At 37.9% G+C, this 19894-nt stretch overlaps 1 protein-coding gene across 3 annotated transcripts; it reads left to right on the top strand.

The window, feature by feature from the left end:
* Nucleotides 1-1252: 1252 nt before the first annotated feature.
* Nucleotides 1253-19422, top strand: LOC128024987 (rho-related BTB domain-containing protein 1-like). Of its 3 annotated transcripts, none has more exons than XM_052610912.1 (10): nt 1253-1523; nt 3262-3457; nt 3689-3792; nt 8151-8336; nt 8500-9458; nt 9630-9748; nt 12108-12258; nt 12925-13013; nt 16505-16610; nt 17394-19422. In XM_052610912.1, exons 2-10 carry the CDS (start codon nt 3278-3280, stop codon nt 17561-17563), a joined length of 2064 nt encoding a protein of 687 aa, XP_052466872.1. In that variant the 5' UTR covers nt 1253-1523; nt 3262-3277; the 3' UTR covers nt 17564-19422. The 3 variants fall into 3 exon arrangements, with proteins under 3 accessions (XP_052466872.1, XP_052466871.1, XP_052466873.1); XM_052610911.1 differs by having other exon boundaries at nt 17391-19422; XM_052610913.1 differs by lacking the exon at nt 1253-1523 and adding an exon at nt 7478-7524 and having other exon boundaries at nt 3416-3457; nt 17391-19422.
* The last annotated feature ends 472 nt before the right edge of the window (nt 19423-19894 follow it).

Genomic DNA, 19894 nt, shown 5'->3' with positions numbered 1-19894 from the left:
TTTTTATGTAAAATGAATTTTTGTCTTAGGAAATTAAGTTAATTTAAATTATTAATCGTAACATCAGTATTTGCAATCAAAATGAGACAGCGAATTACTGAAGAAATGCACAAGTGATTTATTTATGAAATGGAATGAATGTGCATTTTTAGAGCCACCATTTAAAAAGTTTAAACCAATTGTGATCTATTTTTATTGACGCACGGGAAATTTCAAATATGAGTCTGACAGCTAGATCACAGCAGGTATTTTACATGAACTATTCAAATTTATTTAAAGGATCACAGATTAGAAATTGGAAAATTTCACTTATATGTTACGCACCATATAATGTCACCTTTACAAGCAGGCATGCTAAGACATCAGACATCCCAGGACTGAAGCCGAATAATCCTGTTTACAGGACGCGTCCCACTCAACTATGCCTTCATTCATTTACTGCCTCCAGCAAACCATCATTCTCCTAGCAGTTATAAATATATCTACGTCACACACTTCATGCATGATTCAAAAACATCCACTGGGCTTAGAGGATTGAGACGGGGCCCTGAAGTGTCTCATGATGTGCGTCTGGCTCCGCCGCCCTGGTTTCATTCATAATTTGAGCTGTCTTTCTCAGAGCAAGTAAGAACTAGGAAATTGCAAGAATTAGGACAGTCTGTTCTTTTACTGGATTCACAGGTCCCAGTGGCTATTTTGATGTATACTGGGACTACGCTGTTATGAAACAGAACAAATCAGCCATTCAGGTTTTTGCTCATCCAATATATGCAAAAGATTATATCGGAAATGAGTGGTTGGTAATCTACTTATTTGGATTGAAATGTGATGTAGACCAGAGAGATTTCAGTCATTTAGCATCTAATCAGGGTGTAAGGAAACAAAGTATTGTCAAATAAATTCTGATTTTTCATAACCTGAGGAGATTTACAGCATGATGTCTTGTTAAACAGAATTAGATTAATCCAGATCCTAAATGGCTGCCAGCCTTGACACTGACTGACACTTACGCAGTCACATGTCAAGTCAAATGAGTAATTACATTCCAAGACACCTTTAAAACGTTTCTAGTTTTACATGAACGCGTTTCGCTTTGGGTTTCACTGCAAATAAGCTTCCAAAACGCTGGCCGATGCTCTTCTTTGGCTCACAGCACATATGAGGCACCTTGTTTTCCTGAATGAAACCGTACGCGCGCGCTATTAATAGCACCGGCGCTATGACGTCACAATGGAAGCCGCATCTGACTCGCGACTGATGATGATTTTCTCAAAGAGCCTCGCGATCGGGAAGGACGCACTGTCCCCCCTCACTTATCAGTCTGAACACTTGCAAATATATATAGGAATTAACTTTTTTCCTTTGCTCACACAGACGGGCACGTAGTGGCGGATAGGAGATGGTTTTGCAGCATTCGCCCAGCTAGCGACGAGCTTTTGTTCTTTGATAACATCAGCGAGCTGCAGTCCCTGTATACTGAACTGACTTCTGACAACAATAAACACACGCATCACAAAGACACGGTACGTATGCATGGCTTTTGTTTGCAGGGTGGCGTCCTCATGGAATTCATCATCATGCACCCTTGTAGGACAGCTGATCAACTTCTTAAAAAGATGCAACGATGTATTGTGTTTTAATATAATACATTTTGTTGTTGTTGTTGTTTATGAAATTATTACTCAAAATCACATTTTATGGAGTAATGTCATTCTCAATGCATTACAGTTGTGGTAAAAACTATTGCTTTTCCAAGTTCATATAGACTACTGTTTGCATTTTGCAGAATATGAGCACACGTACCCTACTTCTTGTCGTAGTATTGGAAATAGGCTATCATTAACTGGTTTTATTCACATTAATAATAATACAGAATCAACCTAAGGAAATCATTTCTAAGAGTTAGATCTGATTAAAAGAATGCATGGCGATGGTATCTGCATGCATCCATTTTTTACATTGTGCATAAATGTGTATATTTACATTAGTTTATGCAAATATATATAGTCATCTCTCTGATTCTGGGGTGCTTTTTTAGTATTACTGTGCTGCAAGTTTAAACTTCGATTCAACAGACACTTCAGATTTATGTGCTCTAAATAAAAAATCTTTATGTTGTGACATATTTTATACAGTCCATTTACCTTGTCCATCTTTTCAACTGTAATTGAATGTGGTTGGAAAAAGTGCACTCAACAGGGCACCATTTGTACTTGAATAAAGCATTTAAGACAGCAAGGTTTCAATAGTGAGCTGCTTATTTGTATTTTTTTATTTATTTATTTTTTTGTTTGTGCATGCGTTTGCCACAGTATTTGAACTTATTTAAGCAAACAAAAAATCATTATTTGATTACTAGAGTCCTAGACTTAAAGTTGCATTGTAACAGACCTTACAAAATAATCTGTCCTCGATCTGAATATAAAGAGATTTCAACATAAAAGGTGAGTGGATAAGAGATGCTATGAATAGAGGTAGGCTACTTGAATGGATGCCTTACTTCAGTGTTTAATTCATAAGTTTGCATATAGCTGACATATCCTGATTAACATCACGTTGAAATTGATTTTTGAAGTTTAGAAAATAAAGTCTCAGTTGATTGTTCAGACAATAACAAAGTCACTTCCAGTGGAAGAAGTAAGGTTTTAAGGTCAGAACTAGAGACGAAAACTGCTGCATTTTGCATAATGCCCTTTATTGGTGTCTCTTCAGTTGTTTCACTACTATCAGTAATTTAATATTTTATTCTATAATGAAATGTTCCCTTGGAGTTAAGAAGTAAAAAGTATATATATATGGTTTTATATAAAATAATTCCAAGTAATCACATGGTTGACCTTTACAGTTAATGTCATTATTTTATGATTAATATTTTAGAAGCACATGTCAAGTTAACTGAACTGCCAGAACTGTCAATAAACACACTATTTTCACTTAACATTTTTTGTAATCATATTTTCTTAAAAAATAAAAAGGACAAACATCTCTATTTACAGTCATAGAAAGTGCATCTGACAAATAAGTCAAATGGGTTGGGTTTTGTCCAGCTCAGCAGGTACAAGATGTGGCTATAATATAGGGCAACTATTTTAGGAATGTGAAAATAAGAAGTCCTGTATTATATGGAGGTTTCATTGACCCACGGCAAGGTCAACGCTCTGTGCAGCTTCTGATTTAATAGATCTGAAATGAAATCCCTCCTTTGCTCAGTATGTATGTGCGGCGTTATGAATTCTTGTACAATAATTCCTCTTGTCATAGGGTACTCAAGTTGAATATGGACTACGAAAGACCCAACGTAGAGACCATCAAGTGTGTTGTTGTTGGAGACAATGCGGTGGGGAAGACTCGCCTTATTTGTGCCCGGGCCTGCAACACTACCCTGACCCAGTACCAACTGTTGGCCACCCATGTACCCACCGTCTGGGCCATCGACCAGTACAGAGTCTGTCAAGAGGTAAAGCTTTTCTCAATTAAATTTATCTTGCCGTTATCATGGCATTACGTCAGGCCCGTGGCTGGAGATAATGAGCCCATACCCAGATTTGTTTCCGTCAGGATTCATTTAGGTTTCGGCCGGTGGAAGGGAAACAGATTAAAGAAAAAGATCAAATATGCCTGTGGTCTTATTTGCTCTGGGACAGGGGTGCTACTTTAAAAGCAGAGTTAATGCTATGACTCCTCACAGGTCTTAGAACGTTCCAGAGACGTTGTGGATGATGTAAGTGTGTCCCTCCGGCTATGGGACACCTTTGGAGATCATCACAAAGACAGACGCTTCGCCTATGGGAGGTACAAATAAATGATGTTTGATTTGCACTTTCTGTGTAATAGTGGGGCAAGCATAAAAGCATAGTTGCCCCCAAAATGAAAATGTTGTTATTAATTCACCCTCTTGCCATTCCAAACCCGTAGAACCTTTTTTTTTTTTTTTTCTTCAGGGAACTCGAAAAGAAAAGTGCAGCAGAATTGTCTTGCTGTTCTGCTCCATGTAATGGAAGTAAATGGTGACTAAGCTAAAAAGGACAAAATGCAACCTAATTTTTATAAAGCTATGCAATACAATTAAGTCACTCAGAAAATCAGTATTCAACTATATAGTTTTTTTTTAACTTAATGCTTCTTGGTCCGTTTATGTCCTTGTATTGTCCATGTACATAGCATTTATTAGTTTTTTATTTAATACTGAATGCAGAATAATGAGAAAATGTCCTTTTTGGTGATGACTGATGAAACCTTATTATTATTATTATTATTATTATTATTATTTACATTCAAGGGGAGAAAATTAATAAATAACTTGAATATTTAATTTAAATTCAATATCAACATGTGGGTGGGCATAAAATGGCCCTGATTGGTCAACCAAAGATCAACTTCATCAGTGCTATTATTATGTCTTCTCCACACTGTTACCAAATATTCAGTCATAATATAATGAATATTCAAGCTGTTTATCCAATTTAAAGCTGATTTTTTTTCTTTTTTGAAAAATTGAGAAACGAAAAACATAGCATTTTCGATTTTTCTGCTTTCAATAAAACACACACACACACAAACACACAAATATATTGAACAGAATGTACACAAACCCTACTCGTGTATCACATGACCAATCATGACTAATTTAAATATGTGCATTTTCAAAGCTATTGTATTACTTCAGAAGACTTACATCACATTGTATTGTTTTTTGTGTTACTTTTGAAGGTCACCATTCACTTTCATTATATAGAAAAGAGGAACGTGAACATTATTCTGAGGATATTATTTTGTGTTTCTCAAAATATATATATATATATATATATATATATATATATTGTATATAGTCAGAAAAGGTTGAAAGAAAATGTGAGTCAGAATTACTGAACTATGCCTTTTATTAATTTTCAAATGAAATTCATTGCATTAGAGTGCATTATATTAATTTAATTGTAATGACAATCAGTGTGACTCAGATTAAACTACGAATTAAAAAATAACATAAATATAAGGGTATGCATGAGACTCTGGGTAAAATCTCAACAAATAACGAGAGAAAATCTTAATTGCTTCTTTGATTCACAAGTGCCACCACTTTACTGAACATGAAGACAGGAAGCATCCTGCCATCAGATGCTTTCATCATTTGCTCTGACATCAGACACTGAGCTATTTGCAACTGAATGCGTGCCGAACATGACAGCTGAACACCGTTATGTTAACTCATGGCCATTTTGTGTCAAGCACTCGTTTAATGAGGCCTTTCATTGCGTTCATCACACGTTCCCTGCTTTTCTGCTCTATTTTCTGCCATTTTCAGCGCAGGATAAACAGAACATTCTCATTTTGGTTTGAGTTTGTAGTGGTGGTAACATAATTAACATCAATTATGTTATGTTCACAAATGTATTTATTTACCGGAATTTTAGAATGCATAGCCTGCAGCATTCATGTTCATATTGTTGCTACTTTATTCAGGGTGATTTCTTTATCTATTCATAAAACAATTAATGGTCAGATTTACAGATAGAGTTTGCTTTGAGTTATCAGTCATGCATATTATTCCAAACCAATTTACTTATTTATTTTAAGAAATTGTTTATACTTTTTAAGAAATAGATGGTAGGAACATCTTGACTGATAATGTTAAAAACCTAGGCTGTCTTCGCCCACTCCATATTTCACTAGTAGTGCACTGTCCTGTAAATTCAAGTCATGAAAGTGCACTGAAATGTTTGCCCCCTAAATTATATGTATTTATCTATGATTATATGTATTTAACACAGCCATAAATAATACCAGAGGAATATTGCTCATGGCTTGTTATATACAGGCATTTTTTGCTACATTTTATTGAGTGACCTTGTCATGTCAAAGGTCATTTAGTCATCGATATTCCAATGCTTTATGGATTGTTAGCACCCAAATTCATGTTTGTGGTTCACACAAGCTTGAGAGGGGAATGAGACACACTCCAAGAATTATATTCCTGCAGTGTTCAGTTCTTATGTCCAATTGGAGTTGTTTTACAGATGGTGTTCAACAGTATAAGTATGACCTAATTCTTCCCTCTGACAGTCTGAAGGGAAACCTAAAGACCCTACGAGAGAGAGAATATTTTGTGATCTAGCACTAGACCAATCCCAATCCAGATACACTAGACTATTTCAGTTAGATACACTTGATTTCTTGTCTATAGAGCATGCCTTGCTCCTTGAATTTGGGCAAGTCATGTTCAATAGAATTAATGTTTTTCGTCCTTCCTGCTTTATTTCATCCTAAGAATAAAACCAGGGTGCTGAGGTTTGGAGTCATCAAGCTTGGCACCAACTCAAATCATGACCCCCTAGTTGTTCGCTGGGCGTTGCCTATAATTTTACAGGAATGAGATTCCAAGGCACTGTTTGAAATGACATATTGGTTAGTAAATGAGTGAATTATCCCTTCAAGTTAAAATAAAAACACTCATAAATATGATAATGAGACCAATTTGAAACCGGAGTCAAATAGCCAAACAAAGAAAAAAATACACAACAGCTCCTCTTGAAGTGTCCCAACAAACAACCCTGTTTAACAATGTATTCCTCATCTTGAGGAACTTGTTTGGGACTGTAGAACATACATTTTTTTATGCTTGAAGCAGTCTGCAGTCCTGCACACTAATAACCATGCAACAGCAACATCTCTATCACTTAAACATACTCACATAATTCCAAACCCTTGCTGAGAGTGACTGTTTCATGAAGTGATGAATGAGTAGAAAGAGCTCCACAAAAGAGAAGTCATAAATCTGGCTGATTAGCTGACATTGTTGACGGTGGGAAAATACAACCTTTACCGGAATCAGTCTATGTGAGTTTACCTAAAGGAGACCAAGATTTTTTGTATGGATGTAGCAGTTTCACAAATGACTCCTTCTGATAGTGTTTTATTTAATTGGTAATTAATGACATGTTGAGTGTTGTACTCCCTGGATTGATGTAAGGTTAATAAAGATAATTGCTGCTTATATGCTGATTCGCTGTCATTTATTCAGGTTGGGGGAGGTATTGTCAAGTTATTGAGATGGCAATTACAACCACACTGGCTCTCCAAGAGATTCTGTTGTCCAAATAAATGCTACATGTTTTACCAGAAGTGCATTGATTCTGGCTAAACATCAAACAGGCTTTTCTCTAGAGTGCTAGGATGATTTGCCAAGAGCCCCATTTTGACCTGAGATTAGTTTAGATTTCAGCAAACCATTACAGAGGACAGGATAGGTTTTAGCCTAGCAATCACTGGGACCATGCAGTGCCATATCAAAGCATTCAGATATCTTTAACTTCAAATGGTGTTTATATCAGACTCTGGTTTACTGTCCCATTGGACTTGTATTTTCATTATAGACTCTGGCAGTGATGTTGTTCTGCTTCAGACAGATTTCCCTGAACTGTTGTTGACTACAAAGGGAAATTATTACGTAGCATTGTTCTGTGCCTCTTTTTGTTTTTAGGCCTCCTATGATCTTTATGCAAGCCTGTGAAACATAAGAGAGACACTGTAAGTCCTCAAGCCTGCTAGCATCTCCATAACTCTCTGCATTGCCAACTGTGTGGTGTAGTAGCTGAGACCTTTGCTTGTCTGGTCAGCAAGAAATGCACGAAACGGGTGATCGAATTTTATTCACTTACTTGTGTGGTGACAGGTGTTGTCCCCCCATCCTCCCCCTCCCCAGGATAGACTTTGTACTAATCTTGCTACAGGAAGGTATGCCAGTAGTGCGCCAGAATGTCTGCATGTCATCCTCTTTGTGCTTTTGTTTCGTCTGTTTTATTGATCATGTTTGTTCTAGTACCCGTAGAGGCAGCCAAAAGCAACAACAACAAACAAAGCATTGCCTAAGGAGTTTGTGGTCACTAGCATCAGACGTGTGTAAATCAAAAGCAATCATTTTGCGTGCTGTCAGTGGGTCAGTGTCAGGCTGGCATCGAGATTGCAGGTTGTGCATGTCCACCAAACACTGAAGGACTGTCTTGTTGCTACGAATATAGTTTGGCGCCTGCCACATTTAACAATCTTGGCTTAAAATCCCATTAGCATGCATGTTACATGGTGTCTTGCCCTGTGTTGTTAAACAGATGAGTTGGACAGTTACTCAATTTACTTCTCAACTTTCCCTCTCGAAGGTCTGACGTCGTGGTTCTCTGCTTTTCCATCGCCAATCCCAACTCCCTACACCATGTTAAAACCATGTGGTACCTCGAGATCAAGCACTTCTGTCCACGCACACCTGTCATCTTGGTTGGTTGCCAGTTGGACTTGCGCTACGCTGATCTGGAAGCAGTCAATCGAGCAAGGCGACCATTATCAAGGTACTAGTTACCAAAGCCCCTATCCCTCTAATCCCAATACGTCTGAAGCTGGATATTCCTTTAAAATTTCTATGCAACTTCGTCTCTGGAAGTTGGATATGCTCTTAGCAGGTGTGATGTTATAATAACACAATATTTGATTGTATGTATTTGTCTCTCACAGACCCATTAAACCAGGAGATATTTTGCCTCCAGAGAGTGGAAGGGAGGTCGCCAAAGAGCTTGGCATCCCATACTATGAGACAAGCGTTTTCGACCAGTTTGGCATCAAGGATATCTTTGATAATGCCATCCGAGCTGCCCTCATCTCCAGACGTCACCTACAATTCTGGAAGTCCCACCTGAGGAAGGTCCAAAAGCCACTGCTGCAGGCACCATTTTTGCCACCCAAAGCCCCTCCACCACTTATTAAGATCCCAGAGTGCCCAACCAAAAACAGGGATGGCCCGAGGCAGCTTCTTGAGAGCCCCCTGTGCGTTGATGTTATGTTTGTCATTCAGGAACACATCCAATTGTTTGCCCACAGGATCTACCTGTCTACCTCATCCTCCAAATTCTTCGACCTCTTTCAGATGGATTTCTCCGATGAGTCCCAGTGCGTGGTGGTAACTGAGCGTCACGGGCGGGATCAACTGATGCGCACACTAAGCCTGGACACGGATGAGGACGTCACCGTTCTCCCAAATCTTTCGCCTTGCTCGCTCAGGGCCTCCAAGAGTGATGGAACCCTCAAGATGATGAGTTCTAGTGGAATGAACTGGTGCACCAAGCTGTCCCTGGCCTCTTGGAGCAAGGCCTTCCATAGCATCCACAAGGAGAATGTGATCAACCCGGTCACAGGTGCGCCAGCTCTAATGACTATCGTCAAGATGGATCATTCCATCCACCATGGACCGTTCAGCGCTGTCCTACGCTTCCTCTACACTGGTGAGCTGGATGAGAAGGAGAAGGACCTGATGAAAATCGCCCAGATTGCAGAGATCCTAGAAGTGTTTGATCTTAGGATGATGGTGGAGAACATCATGAACAATGAAAGCTTCATGAATCAAGAGATCACAAAAGCATTCCATGTGAGAAAGGCCAACCGAATCAAAGAGTGTCTCACCAAGAATAACTTCACAGGTACTTAGGAACGCAGATGTGTTTATTTTCGAATGAGAAAGGAACACAGTCTCTTTAAAATGATTTGCTGCAACATCTGATAGCCTCCTGAAATATGCGCATGCTAGTTAATAAGTGTTATCTTTGTAAAATGCAGTTTCTCATGCTGTTTTGTTTGGACTCTGTTTACAGATGTGGTGTTCAGGTTGGACGATGGCACCATTAACGCCCACAAACCACTGCTGATCTCTAGCTGTGACTGGATGGCTGCTTTATTTGGGGGTTCTTTCATGGAGAGTGCAAATGACGAGGTTAGTGTGAAAACAATGTTTAAGCTCCAGTTAGGGCACTGACAAGTCTACAGAACAACTTTATTTCGTCTTAAGCATTAATAAGTCAGTTCTCAAGCAGATGGTACAAGGTCACACCGCACAGATATTTACATGCGCTTACATACTCAAATAGATGCACACTGACACATTTTACTGGCTTGCCAACAAATTGCATCAAATTCTTAAAAAACTAAAATAGTCTAGTCCTTGTGTCTCTAAGTGACATTTTGAAAATCTATTTCTGCAGTGATGAATGATCTGTCAGCTCTTATGACCTTTTTGGAGTGCATGATGTTTGTCTTACAAGACATTTTATTCACAATATAGTAGAGCTATTAAATTTTTTTGAAAATGTCATTCATTTGTATTTTGTTTTGCATTGTTTTTCAATTTCAGTTCAGCTGTAGTAATCGTTCATTCAGGATATCTTTTTTATTATTTGGAAATTTGGGAAACTGCTTTCATTTTTATTTTGTTTCAATATTATATTTAGTTTCCAAAAGTCATTTTCCCTATTTTGAGATGTCTATATTTCAATGCACATTTATGTTGTTATATATATATTTATTTTATTTTTTTAAGTATAATGTTTTTTTTTTTTTTTTACAAAATTAAAAATATATATATTTTTCTAGTTTTTGTTTTTGTAATCATTTTTTATTAATGACAGTAACCTTATTGTACAGCTAGCGTCATATATTTTTACATTTATAGCCATTTACATGCGTAAATTCATAATTAATGAGCTGAGAGCAATCGATAAAGGTGCTTCCTGCTGTTTCAAGCAAATATTATGATTTTTGCTCATTTCACAGCTGCCATATGCACACGTAATCCTGTTTCCACTTTCCAAATAGAAACTTTCATCTGTGGCACTGTTCATTAATTTCTTCCTTAACAGGTGGAATAAAGCAGACAGAGTTTCCTCCCTAAGGAGGAAAAGCAGACGTCATTCAGAGACACTGATCTGTTTTCCTCTATGGCTAATCTTTGCATAAGGGACTCAGTGTTTTTTTTGTTGTTGTTGTTGTTGTTTTTTGCCTTACTGCTCTGACAATTCATGCAAGAGCAACAATTGGGACAGCTATATTTTAGACAGCGTCCTACTTTCAGACTACAGTCCAGAGTTGCTGAAATCCGTGAGAGCATGCCTCTTATTCTTCCACTCTCTTTTGGAGTGGTTAGACTACCCCGGCAAAACACAGCAATATATTGTGTTTGCCCTTGAAGAGTATTATGTAATGAGTTACGTAGCAGCATCTATTTGTGTGTTCTGCCCAAATGTGCTTAGTAATGCTGGACTGCTGGTGAGCCAGCCATCGGTTTCATAGGGATTAAAGACGGGTCAGCTGGCCAGAGTCTATTAAATACACAGTGTTTTTTAATGGTTGAATTAAAGTCTATAATGATTAATAATTTGAGTTTTACACTTCTTCTTAATCATGTATAAATCCTATGAAAATCAACATGGGCCCTATTTACATTTTTATACACATTACTTCTCTTACGTATTCATTAATCTGTGCATGTTATTCCCCAAAAAAATATGTGCAATTATTTTTATTAAAAATCTTCAGAAATAAAATAACTTCCTAAAAATATCTCCATAAATCATTATAATATCAAAGTAACAAAAATTCAAGAAGAACAGTTACATTGTGAAATATCATTATAATTATAATACTGTAATATTCTTGTGATGCAACATTAAATTTTCAGCATCATTACTTCAGTCTTCAAGGTAACATTATCATTCAAAAATCATTTAAATATGCTGCTTTCATGCTCAATTATTCATAATGGTTCTTATTATTATAAATGTTGAAAATGGTCTTTGCTGCTTAATATTTATGTGGAAAACATGATATTATTTTCCAGGATTCTTTTATAAATAGAAAGTTAAGTCAACAGCATTTATTTGAAATACAATTTTTTTTTACTGCATAATACATTTCTTTATTGTCACTTTGTTTTTACTGTATTTTAATCTGTTAATATGTGTGTTAGTATTCTTGTGGCTCAGTGGTAGAGCATTGGGTTAGCAGCACAAAAGGTTTTGGGTTCAATTCCCAGGGAACACATGTACTGGTAAAAAAAATAATAATTAACATAATAATTATAGTCTGAATTCACTGTAAGTTGCTTTGGATGAAAGTGTCTGCTAAATGCATAAAATGGATTATATTTAACAGGGGAACATTTTATTTATCCATTAACTTTGTCAAAAGCAGCTGTTTTTTTTCATAACATTTATGTCAAATTTTGGTAAACCAGATGGAATTCTGAGATGAAATTGATTGTTTGAAGAATAATGACGTATGTACATGTGTGTTGCCAGGTCTCATTCCCCAACACCAGCAAGGTATGTATGCAGGCAGTGCTGGAGTATCTCTACACCAATCAGCTGTCGCCCATGGCAGACCTGGACCCAATGGAGCTAATCGCCCTGGCCAACAGACTGTGCCTTCCACGGCTCATCGCCCTGACAGGTGAGCTCTCTGCCAACGCCCTGCCACCCGCTCCGAATGACACACAGAACAACACAAGCATTCCTCAAGCACAGGGCAGAGCTGTTCAGCCACCTCGGATCTAAGCTTTTAGCCCTTTCATTCTGTGTTGCTTAGCAACGAAAGATGTCAAGGTGCCAAATAAAAGAGAACGTCTCTGCAGAGCTTTGTGTGGCACGCACTACAATCTGTCCGGCGGACGTCATCTAATGACGTGGAGGTGACAGGCTGAGCTTTATCTGTGACTCCAGATGCAGCTATTTACCTCAGGTTTTTAGTAGCCTGCACCATCCCTGAGGAAAAAAGTTTTTTTTTTTTTTTTTTCTTTTTTTTTTTGAGTCAGTTTATTTACATCCTGTAAGGGTACTAAAGCATCATGAAATATCATATGGTGTAAACAGCTTTCCTTAAGGTACACTTACACACAAAATACAGCAATATTTCTTTAGGTTTGACGTAAATAAAAGGAGATTATTGGAGCATGTGTTACAAGAACATACTGTTTCAGTCTTTCTACTTCAAAATTTCATGTTTAATTATTTGCATAATTTATCAGCGATTTCTGAGTGAAAATTGTTTCTACACCAATTTTTATTTTTCAGCTTATCTAAATGCGCCTTCTGTTTAACAGATGTTTTCTCTCCTCAGAGCAATACGCTGTGAGCGAGTTATTAAAAGCATCTAAAGATGGACAGGATATCGATGGAGAGGTACTCACCTATCTAGAGCTTGCTCAGGTAAATCGATCTTTTGTTATTAAAATGAATAATTGATAGTGGATAAAAGTGTCAGCTAAATGTAAATATTAGTGCTCATATTGTAATGTAAATATTAGCGCTATTTATTCACACAGGTTTGATGTGGTAATTAGAAAGCTGTGTTTTGCAGGATGGGGGCCATATACTGTAATTAGCGTTAAATGCTAAAAAACATTAGTGTAGCCTCATGAACAAAAAATAGATATTGCAATAATTAATGACTAATCTAAAGATTTTATTTGTGTGTGTGTGTTTGTGTGTGTTATTTGTCTTAGCCCTAGTAAATATATATATAAACATACACTTAAAGAAATGACTGGCAAATAGAGTACTGTCACATCCTTGGACATTTGCATTGTGTTTTCATTCCCCATGTGCTCCATTACATAGTTTACCTCAGTAACCCTGATTAATTCATTCTGTTTACCTGTCCTTGTTAATCATCTCGTTTGCTCATTTGTTTGCCTGTCTTTATAAGCCTTCAATATCTGTCTACTCGTAGTCTGGTATTGTGAATGTTGCCCATACATGTGTCTCCTGCCTGTTTCCTGTTATTTACCTTTTTCTGTTAGAATTTTTGAGTGGATCTTCATCTTCGTGTGTGTGTTTAGACCAGGTTATGTAACAAACAGAACGTCTCGGTTACATATGTAACCCTTGTTCCCTGTAGGAGGGAATGGAGACGTCATGTCGGTGACCAACGAATTGGCATCTCACACCGAGAGACCAATCTATTTTGAATGTAGACTAAATGAGCCAGTGCATATTGGCATAGAATTATTGCATCCAGTTTCTGCCGCTCACAGCGCGAGCATAAAAAGGCGGCAGGTGCAATGCATACCAGGGCTTTGCTGAGGAGCCGAGCCAGTGACCCAACCGCTTAGTGGTGGTACAGCAGCCGTGGCGACGGGATCCTCTACCAAAACGTCATGGATGCTGCCCCTTCCAGTGCCCTGTGCAAGCCGCAACAAGAAGGACATTCCCTGTTGCCGTAGCACTACTCACTCAGTGAGATAACACTGGGAAACTGGGATGCTCCGGTAGCCCCATCCTTCCCGAAGGAGGTTTCGGAAGCAAATACGCATATGCACATCCGTTTTGGTACATATGAAAAAATTGGAGGTGCTTGTAACCCTCTTGGGAATGACAGACGTCTGCCTGGGAAACACGGGCTCTGAGGCTATACCGTGGACTTTACACATATGGGAACCACATAGGTCTCACATATGGAACCCAGCCTTCTACTAGTTCTCGTGGATTCCTTGTGTGAAGGCCTGGTGCCGGACGCTCCACCCCATCTGGGTGCTGAGGGGATGGAGGAGCTTGACAGGGTCTACAGTTTGGACACTCTGAAAGTAGTTTTAGCAAGCCAACACTAACTGGGGCCCTCTCAGTGCCACTACTCATTTGAGGTGAGAACACAGGAGGATGCCGTCTCCACACATAGGCTATAGAATTTAGCAAACATGTTGGGAGTCGGCCAGCCCTCAGCTCTACAAAAAAGTGCTATATAAATGTAAGGAATTATTAAGGAATTAATACTTGCGCAGGCCCCGCGGTCAGCTGTGTATCCATGACGAGTGCTCCCTCAGACAACTGGCAATGAGAGTATTTTGGAGAGACAAGCTATCTGAGCACCTCCAAAACGTCTCCAAATCAGCTGGACTGTCTGCGGATGGAGTCGCCACTCTCCCTGGAGCATAGCTTGAGACAGCTCGTCGGCTGTATGGTTGAGCAGGTCCAGAATGTGAATGGCATGAAATTACCTCAGAACCTTCCAACTCCAAAAAAGGAGGTGGTGGATGAGTGGCGACATGGAATGGGAGCGCAGACCACATTGTAGCTTGATGTACGCAACAGTTGCTGTGTTGTCCATTCAGACCAGAACATGCTAGCCTTGTAAGCACCCTTTGAGACAGTTCAAGGCAAGGCACACTGCTAAAAACTCTTGACATTTGATATGCCAGTGCAGATTGGGGCCCGTCCATGCCCCCGATACTCTGTGCCCATTGTATGAGCACCCCCTCCCCCCCCAACCATTGGCAGAGGCATCCATGTTAACCACAGCATGCCTGGAGACTTGTTCCAGGGGCACTCCTGCACAGAGAAATGTAAGATCTGACCGCGGGTGAAGATTTGGCCAAATCCAAATCCAACGCCATACTGAGAAGAGAGATCCTCTTTCTGAGGTGCTGGAGCATCAGGTCCCTGTGCTTGCACAACTGGGACCCAGAGATAGAGAAAACCATTCTCTCATCGAGATTTTCCAGATTCTCCACCTGGTCCTTCTATGGAGGAGGGAGAGGTGCCTTCACTGCCCCCCAAAAAGCAGCTTCCTCCTCCTCTGGGTCGCCCGTCCCGGGGTCCCTTGCTCTCCCGCTCACCACCAGGTTTGACAGGGGCCAGGACAGGTGGGGCAGCCTGCCTAATCCCAGCTCTTCTGGACTCCTTGCTGGAGGCTTCTGTGGATGCGGCACAGGAGGGTGTGCTGAACTGCCTCAGTCTGCATCTGTGCAACCGAGAGATGCTCCCCTGCCGGGTGGAGGCGGTATTAGGACACAGCACATTCCTTTGGCCGCTCAACTGGATCAGAAGTGCTAGAGGAGCGGTGGGCCACCGAGGGTTGGTTCCCTGAGGGGTTTGTCAACGCTGTACTCTTCAAACCACCCGTGCTACTGCTGGAAGTAACCCTCACCTGGCAGCCACATAAAGCTCTTTTAGAGAAATTGCTGTTTCAAAAACCTCCAAGAGCGCATTGAACTCGTAGCTCACTCAAGAGACTTGGACGGAGCAGAACGATGTCGCTCGGCTCCGAAGCGAAAGACTGGTATGCATTGCACCTGCTGCCTTTTTATGCTCACACTGTGATCAGCTGCAGCTGGATGCAATAATTGCATCCCAATGTGCATTGGCTCGTTTAGTTTACACTCTAAGTAAATCGGTCTCTCGAATCGATATCTTAATTCGTTGGTCCACAGATGTGATGTCAAGAGTGACCGAAAGGGAAGGGAACCAGGCTCAATGATTTAAACTGTAATTTAATAGCATTCAAAACACAGGACGTTTCCCATAAGCATTATGATTTAGATTTTACAGATGAATAATACAGCATATATTAAACTGCAGCAACACCACTATCTGTAACTATCTGGCATTCTCTATGGCTGTAATTACAATATGCAGTTTTTCTGATGCTTTCATACAAAGCTACCTACAATAAATTTGTTACAGTTTTGGTTTTCTTGAAGTTTTACAAGTCCCTATATGTTGGTGTCATCTCATCTTCCTTTGAGCCTACTGTATAATTGCCTTCAAAGGTCTGACAGTAGCTGCGAGAATTCATAGTAAAATACAATATATCATTTCAGAATACAAGATGAGAGCCTTTGTTTACAGTGATCATATTCCAATATTTAGACTAAATACATACAAACGTTAACGTCTTTTTTATTCTCTTGTTTTGATGACAGTTCCATAATGCTAATCAACTTGCTGCCTGGTGTTTACACCACATCTGCACCCATTACAACAGGATATGTGCCAATTACCGCAAAGAGATCAAGGCAAAATCAGCAGGTAAATTCATTTCCTGAACTGTTATGGGACAGACGCAAACTGTCAACATTGGAACTGCACAATTTAAAGCACCTGTAGTAACATTTGTCCTTGCTTCATTACATAGAAGTAGCTATGCTAGGTACATATGAGTCTTTAAGAGTGTCCTTCTAAAGATATAGTTCACGCAAAAATTAAGTCCAGGAAATCCAAATGCTGTTATATAAAAAAATTAAATTAATGAATAAAAAAATAAGTACAAGTTATTAAAAGCAAAATATTGAATTATATATATATATATATGTGTGTGTGTGTGTGTGTGTGTGTGTGTGTGTGATTAAAATATAATATATACTGTAATAGACATTTAAAAAGAACTTCTAACTACATTAGAGAACATGAACTAACAATGAAAATAAATAAACATACATTAATAAAGCATTTATTAATCTTGCCCTTTTAACATTTTTAATTTATGTTGTCATTTTTATTAGTTTAAATATGTCTGTTTAATATTTATTATTTGAATTTGATATAGTTTACATATAAAATGTTATATTTTAATTAATAATTAAGATGTATATATTTGGTTATTTTATTACTTCAAGTTTTTCTTTTTTTAATGTTTATTTAATGTATCCATTTTTTTATGATTTTGGTTTTATACTATAATAACCCTGCTGTGGAGTTATTCTTTTTTTTATGCAAACTGTTCTTTTAAGAGGACACGTTTTTGCTTTATGAGCTCTATTGTATATCATTCACCCTTGATATCATTCTGGGCTTGTGTTGTACTGTAAGCAGAAAACCAGGAATATTTTGAGAAGCACCGCTGGCCTCCGGTCTGGTATCTGAAAGAGGAAGATCACTATCAGCGGGTGAAGAAGGAGAGAGAGAAGGAGGATGTGGTGTTGAATAAACATCACTCTCGATGGCGCTGGTGTTTCTGGAGCACGTCCCCTGCTGTTGCTTGAGTCTGTAACCTCTTGTTTTATTTTAAAAGCTCTTATTTTCTTCTTTTTTTTCTGTTTTGCTAGGATAAAAACAGGCCACTATAAATGAGCTTTTGGTTTGAAGCACAATCTCAATGTCCAATCAATGCTGGCCATCAAATCTGTGGAGGTGACGTAGGCCTATTTTGTTATGGTGTAGTATTTGTTTTAATAATAGAACTGAGGTGTTGGACTTAGTTGTGATCTGACTGTGTTAGAAGCATAAGAATTACTTAAAACACTAAGAGGATTAGGGAGTGATTTCTCCTGTCTTTCCTTTTTCACTTAGGTGCTATATAGTGTATATTTGCTTTAACACATTTGAAACTGTGAAATGAAATCATCAAAGTGGAAAATGCTCATTATGCCGCTAATTCTGAGCACATGCATTCATTTGCAAAATTTGCAATGTACAATTCAGAGTTCCGGCAAATTTCGGGTAATGTGGTAAGCTTGTTTATTGGATAACCTGTGAGCAAAAATTAAGAGCACTTGAGGATTGGGCTTGCTGTAAATTGTAATATAATGGATGTAGTTTGATCATTGTGATTGTAAGAGCCTACAGCATTCAGCCGTATGTGTGAACATCAGGAACAAGAACGCAGTAGATGGGTCATTCCTCTTATGCAGCACATTTCGCAAAAAAAAAAAAAATCCCCTACAAAAATGCATGGTTGCATTTCTATTAAAGGATATGCTAGACTTTCTGAAATGTGTTCTCGTAAAACTCAGGCACTTAAAATGTATGAATTATAACTTTATGATTTACACAAGAACAAAAATCAGGAAAAAAGTTACAGGATGATATGGAATATGGTGGAGAAAAAAAAAAATGCGATATGAGGAAAATGTATATTTCTAAGCTTTGCATTCACGTGCAAATGTTTTGCGTTCCCCCGTAAAATATGCCTTTTGCCTGCAAAAGTTTTGCAATCTAGTTTTCACTCAAAAATTGTGAGTTAATTTCATGAATAATTACAATAAATCAGCATGTAATTAAACATTAAATTAAACATGAATTAAAATCGTGAAAAACTTGAAATTTGGAAGTAGGAAGACTGAAATAGTGTTTTCTTGTAAAATGTACTCCAATAATCTTTGTTACAATTACAGCTTATTATATATATAAGTGTAAAAGGATGTATTGGCATTTTTTGGAATATGTTGATATAATGATTTCTGTCATTTCTGTAAATTATAAACAGGGTGGACTATTCGAAAATAAGACAAACCAACTAATACCACAGAAAATAAACAGTCATCATTGCTTACTGATACTTTTAGCTGCACTAATGTTTGTATAGATTTTTTTTTTATGAAAAGCTTATTTCCTAAGATGTGTCCTATAATGAATAAATAATATATGTAAATGTTTCATGGTAGGATATTACTGGAAAAGAATGTACTGCGGCTTTATGTGTTGGTATGTACTGCACTCTTAAAGACGGTGAAGGGTTTTACATAACAAAACACAGGGTCGGTGCCAATGTATCCTAAACGAAACTGGATGAACGATGTAACTGCCTATTGATATAGGAGGAACGTTCATACTTGAAGAAAAATAATAGTGTTTAGTCATTATAGTGTAGATTATCTTTGATGTACCAAAGCAATATATAAATGATCACATGCATAATATACCATGATTGTTCTTTTTCGGTGGTATTGGCAAAATTGTTGTGAACTGTTGTTAGCTGCTGAAAACCAGATGGCTGGTTCATTTGGTTCTTGCTGCCTTTGATCTTGCTGGACATTATCGTTCATGTCAGTTGTTTGTTTATTTATGTATTTCATTAATTTATTTTTTAAAAAATGAAAAATTGAATAAATGATTGCTTTTACTTGGTATTGTGTAATTGATTTCTCCAGTACAGTTACATTGCAATGTAATCTTCCAATGCTAATGGGTTGGTAATTGGATAGTTGACGTGTGACATACCTATACATAATCAAAAACCTTTTCTAATTATTTAATGTATTAATCAATTAATATGGTCATATATCTAAAGGTTAATAGACAAATCCATGGATTAATAGATATACATGTTCACACTTTATGATTACTATACCTTTTCACACTTCCAGGGTTTTCAGAAAGTTCTATAGTAGTGAACGGAAGCTAAAACAAATTTAATTTTTGTTGTTCAGAACAACATGGGTGAATGGGTGCCATCAAAATGAGAGTCCAAACATGTGATAAAAACATCACAATAATCCACAAGTAATCCACACCACTCAATCCATCATTTAACGTCTTGTGAAGTGAAAAGTTACCCGTTTATAAAAAAACTAATCAATCATTACATCATTTTC

This window comes from Carassius gibelio, chromosome A12 (genome assembly GCF_023724105.1).
Source record: "Carassius gibelio isolate Cgi1373 ecotype wild population from Czech Republic chromosome A12, carGib1.2-hapl.c, whole genome shotgun sequence".
In the NCBI taxonomy this organism is placed as follows: Eukaryota; Metazoa; Chordata; class Actinopteri; order Cypriniformes; family Cyprinidae; genus Carassius; species Carassius gibelio.
The sequence above is the reverse complement of the archived record's forward strand: the minus strand, read 5'-3'. Positions and strand labels throughout refer to the sequence as shown.

What these genes read in the sequence shown, in the direction of transcription:
- LOC128024987 (XM_052610911.1), top strand. Translation starts at nt 3,278, where the DNA reads ATGGACTACGAAAGACCCAACGTAGAGACCATCAAGTGTGTTGTTGTT. An exon ending in AGTACAGAGTCTGTCAAGAG is followed by an intron (nt 3,458 to 3,688) that starts GTAAAGCTTTTC and finishes GACTCCTCACAG; the next exon opens with GTCTTAGAACGTTCCAGAGA. An exon ending in AGACGCTTCGCCTATGGGAG is followed by an intron (nt 3,793 to 8,150) that starts GTACAAATAAAT and finishes TCCCTCTCGAAG; the next exon opens with GTCTGACGTCGTGGTTCTCT.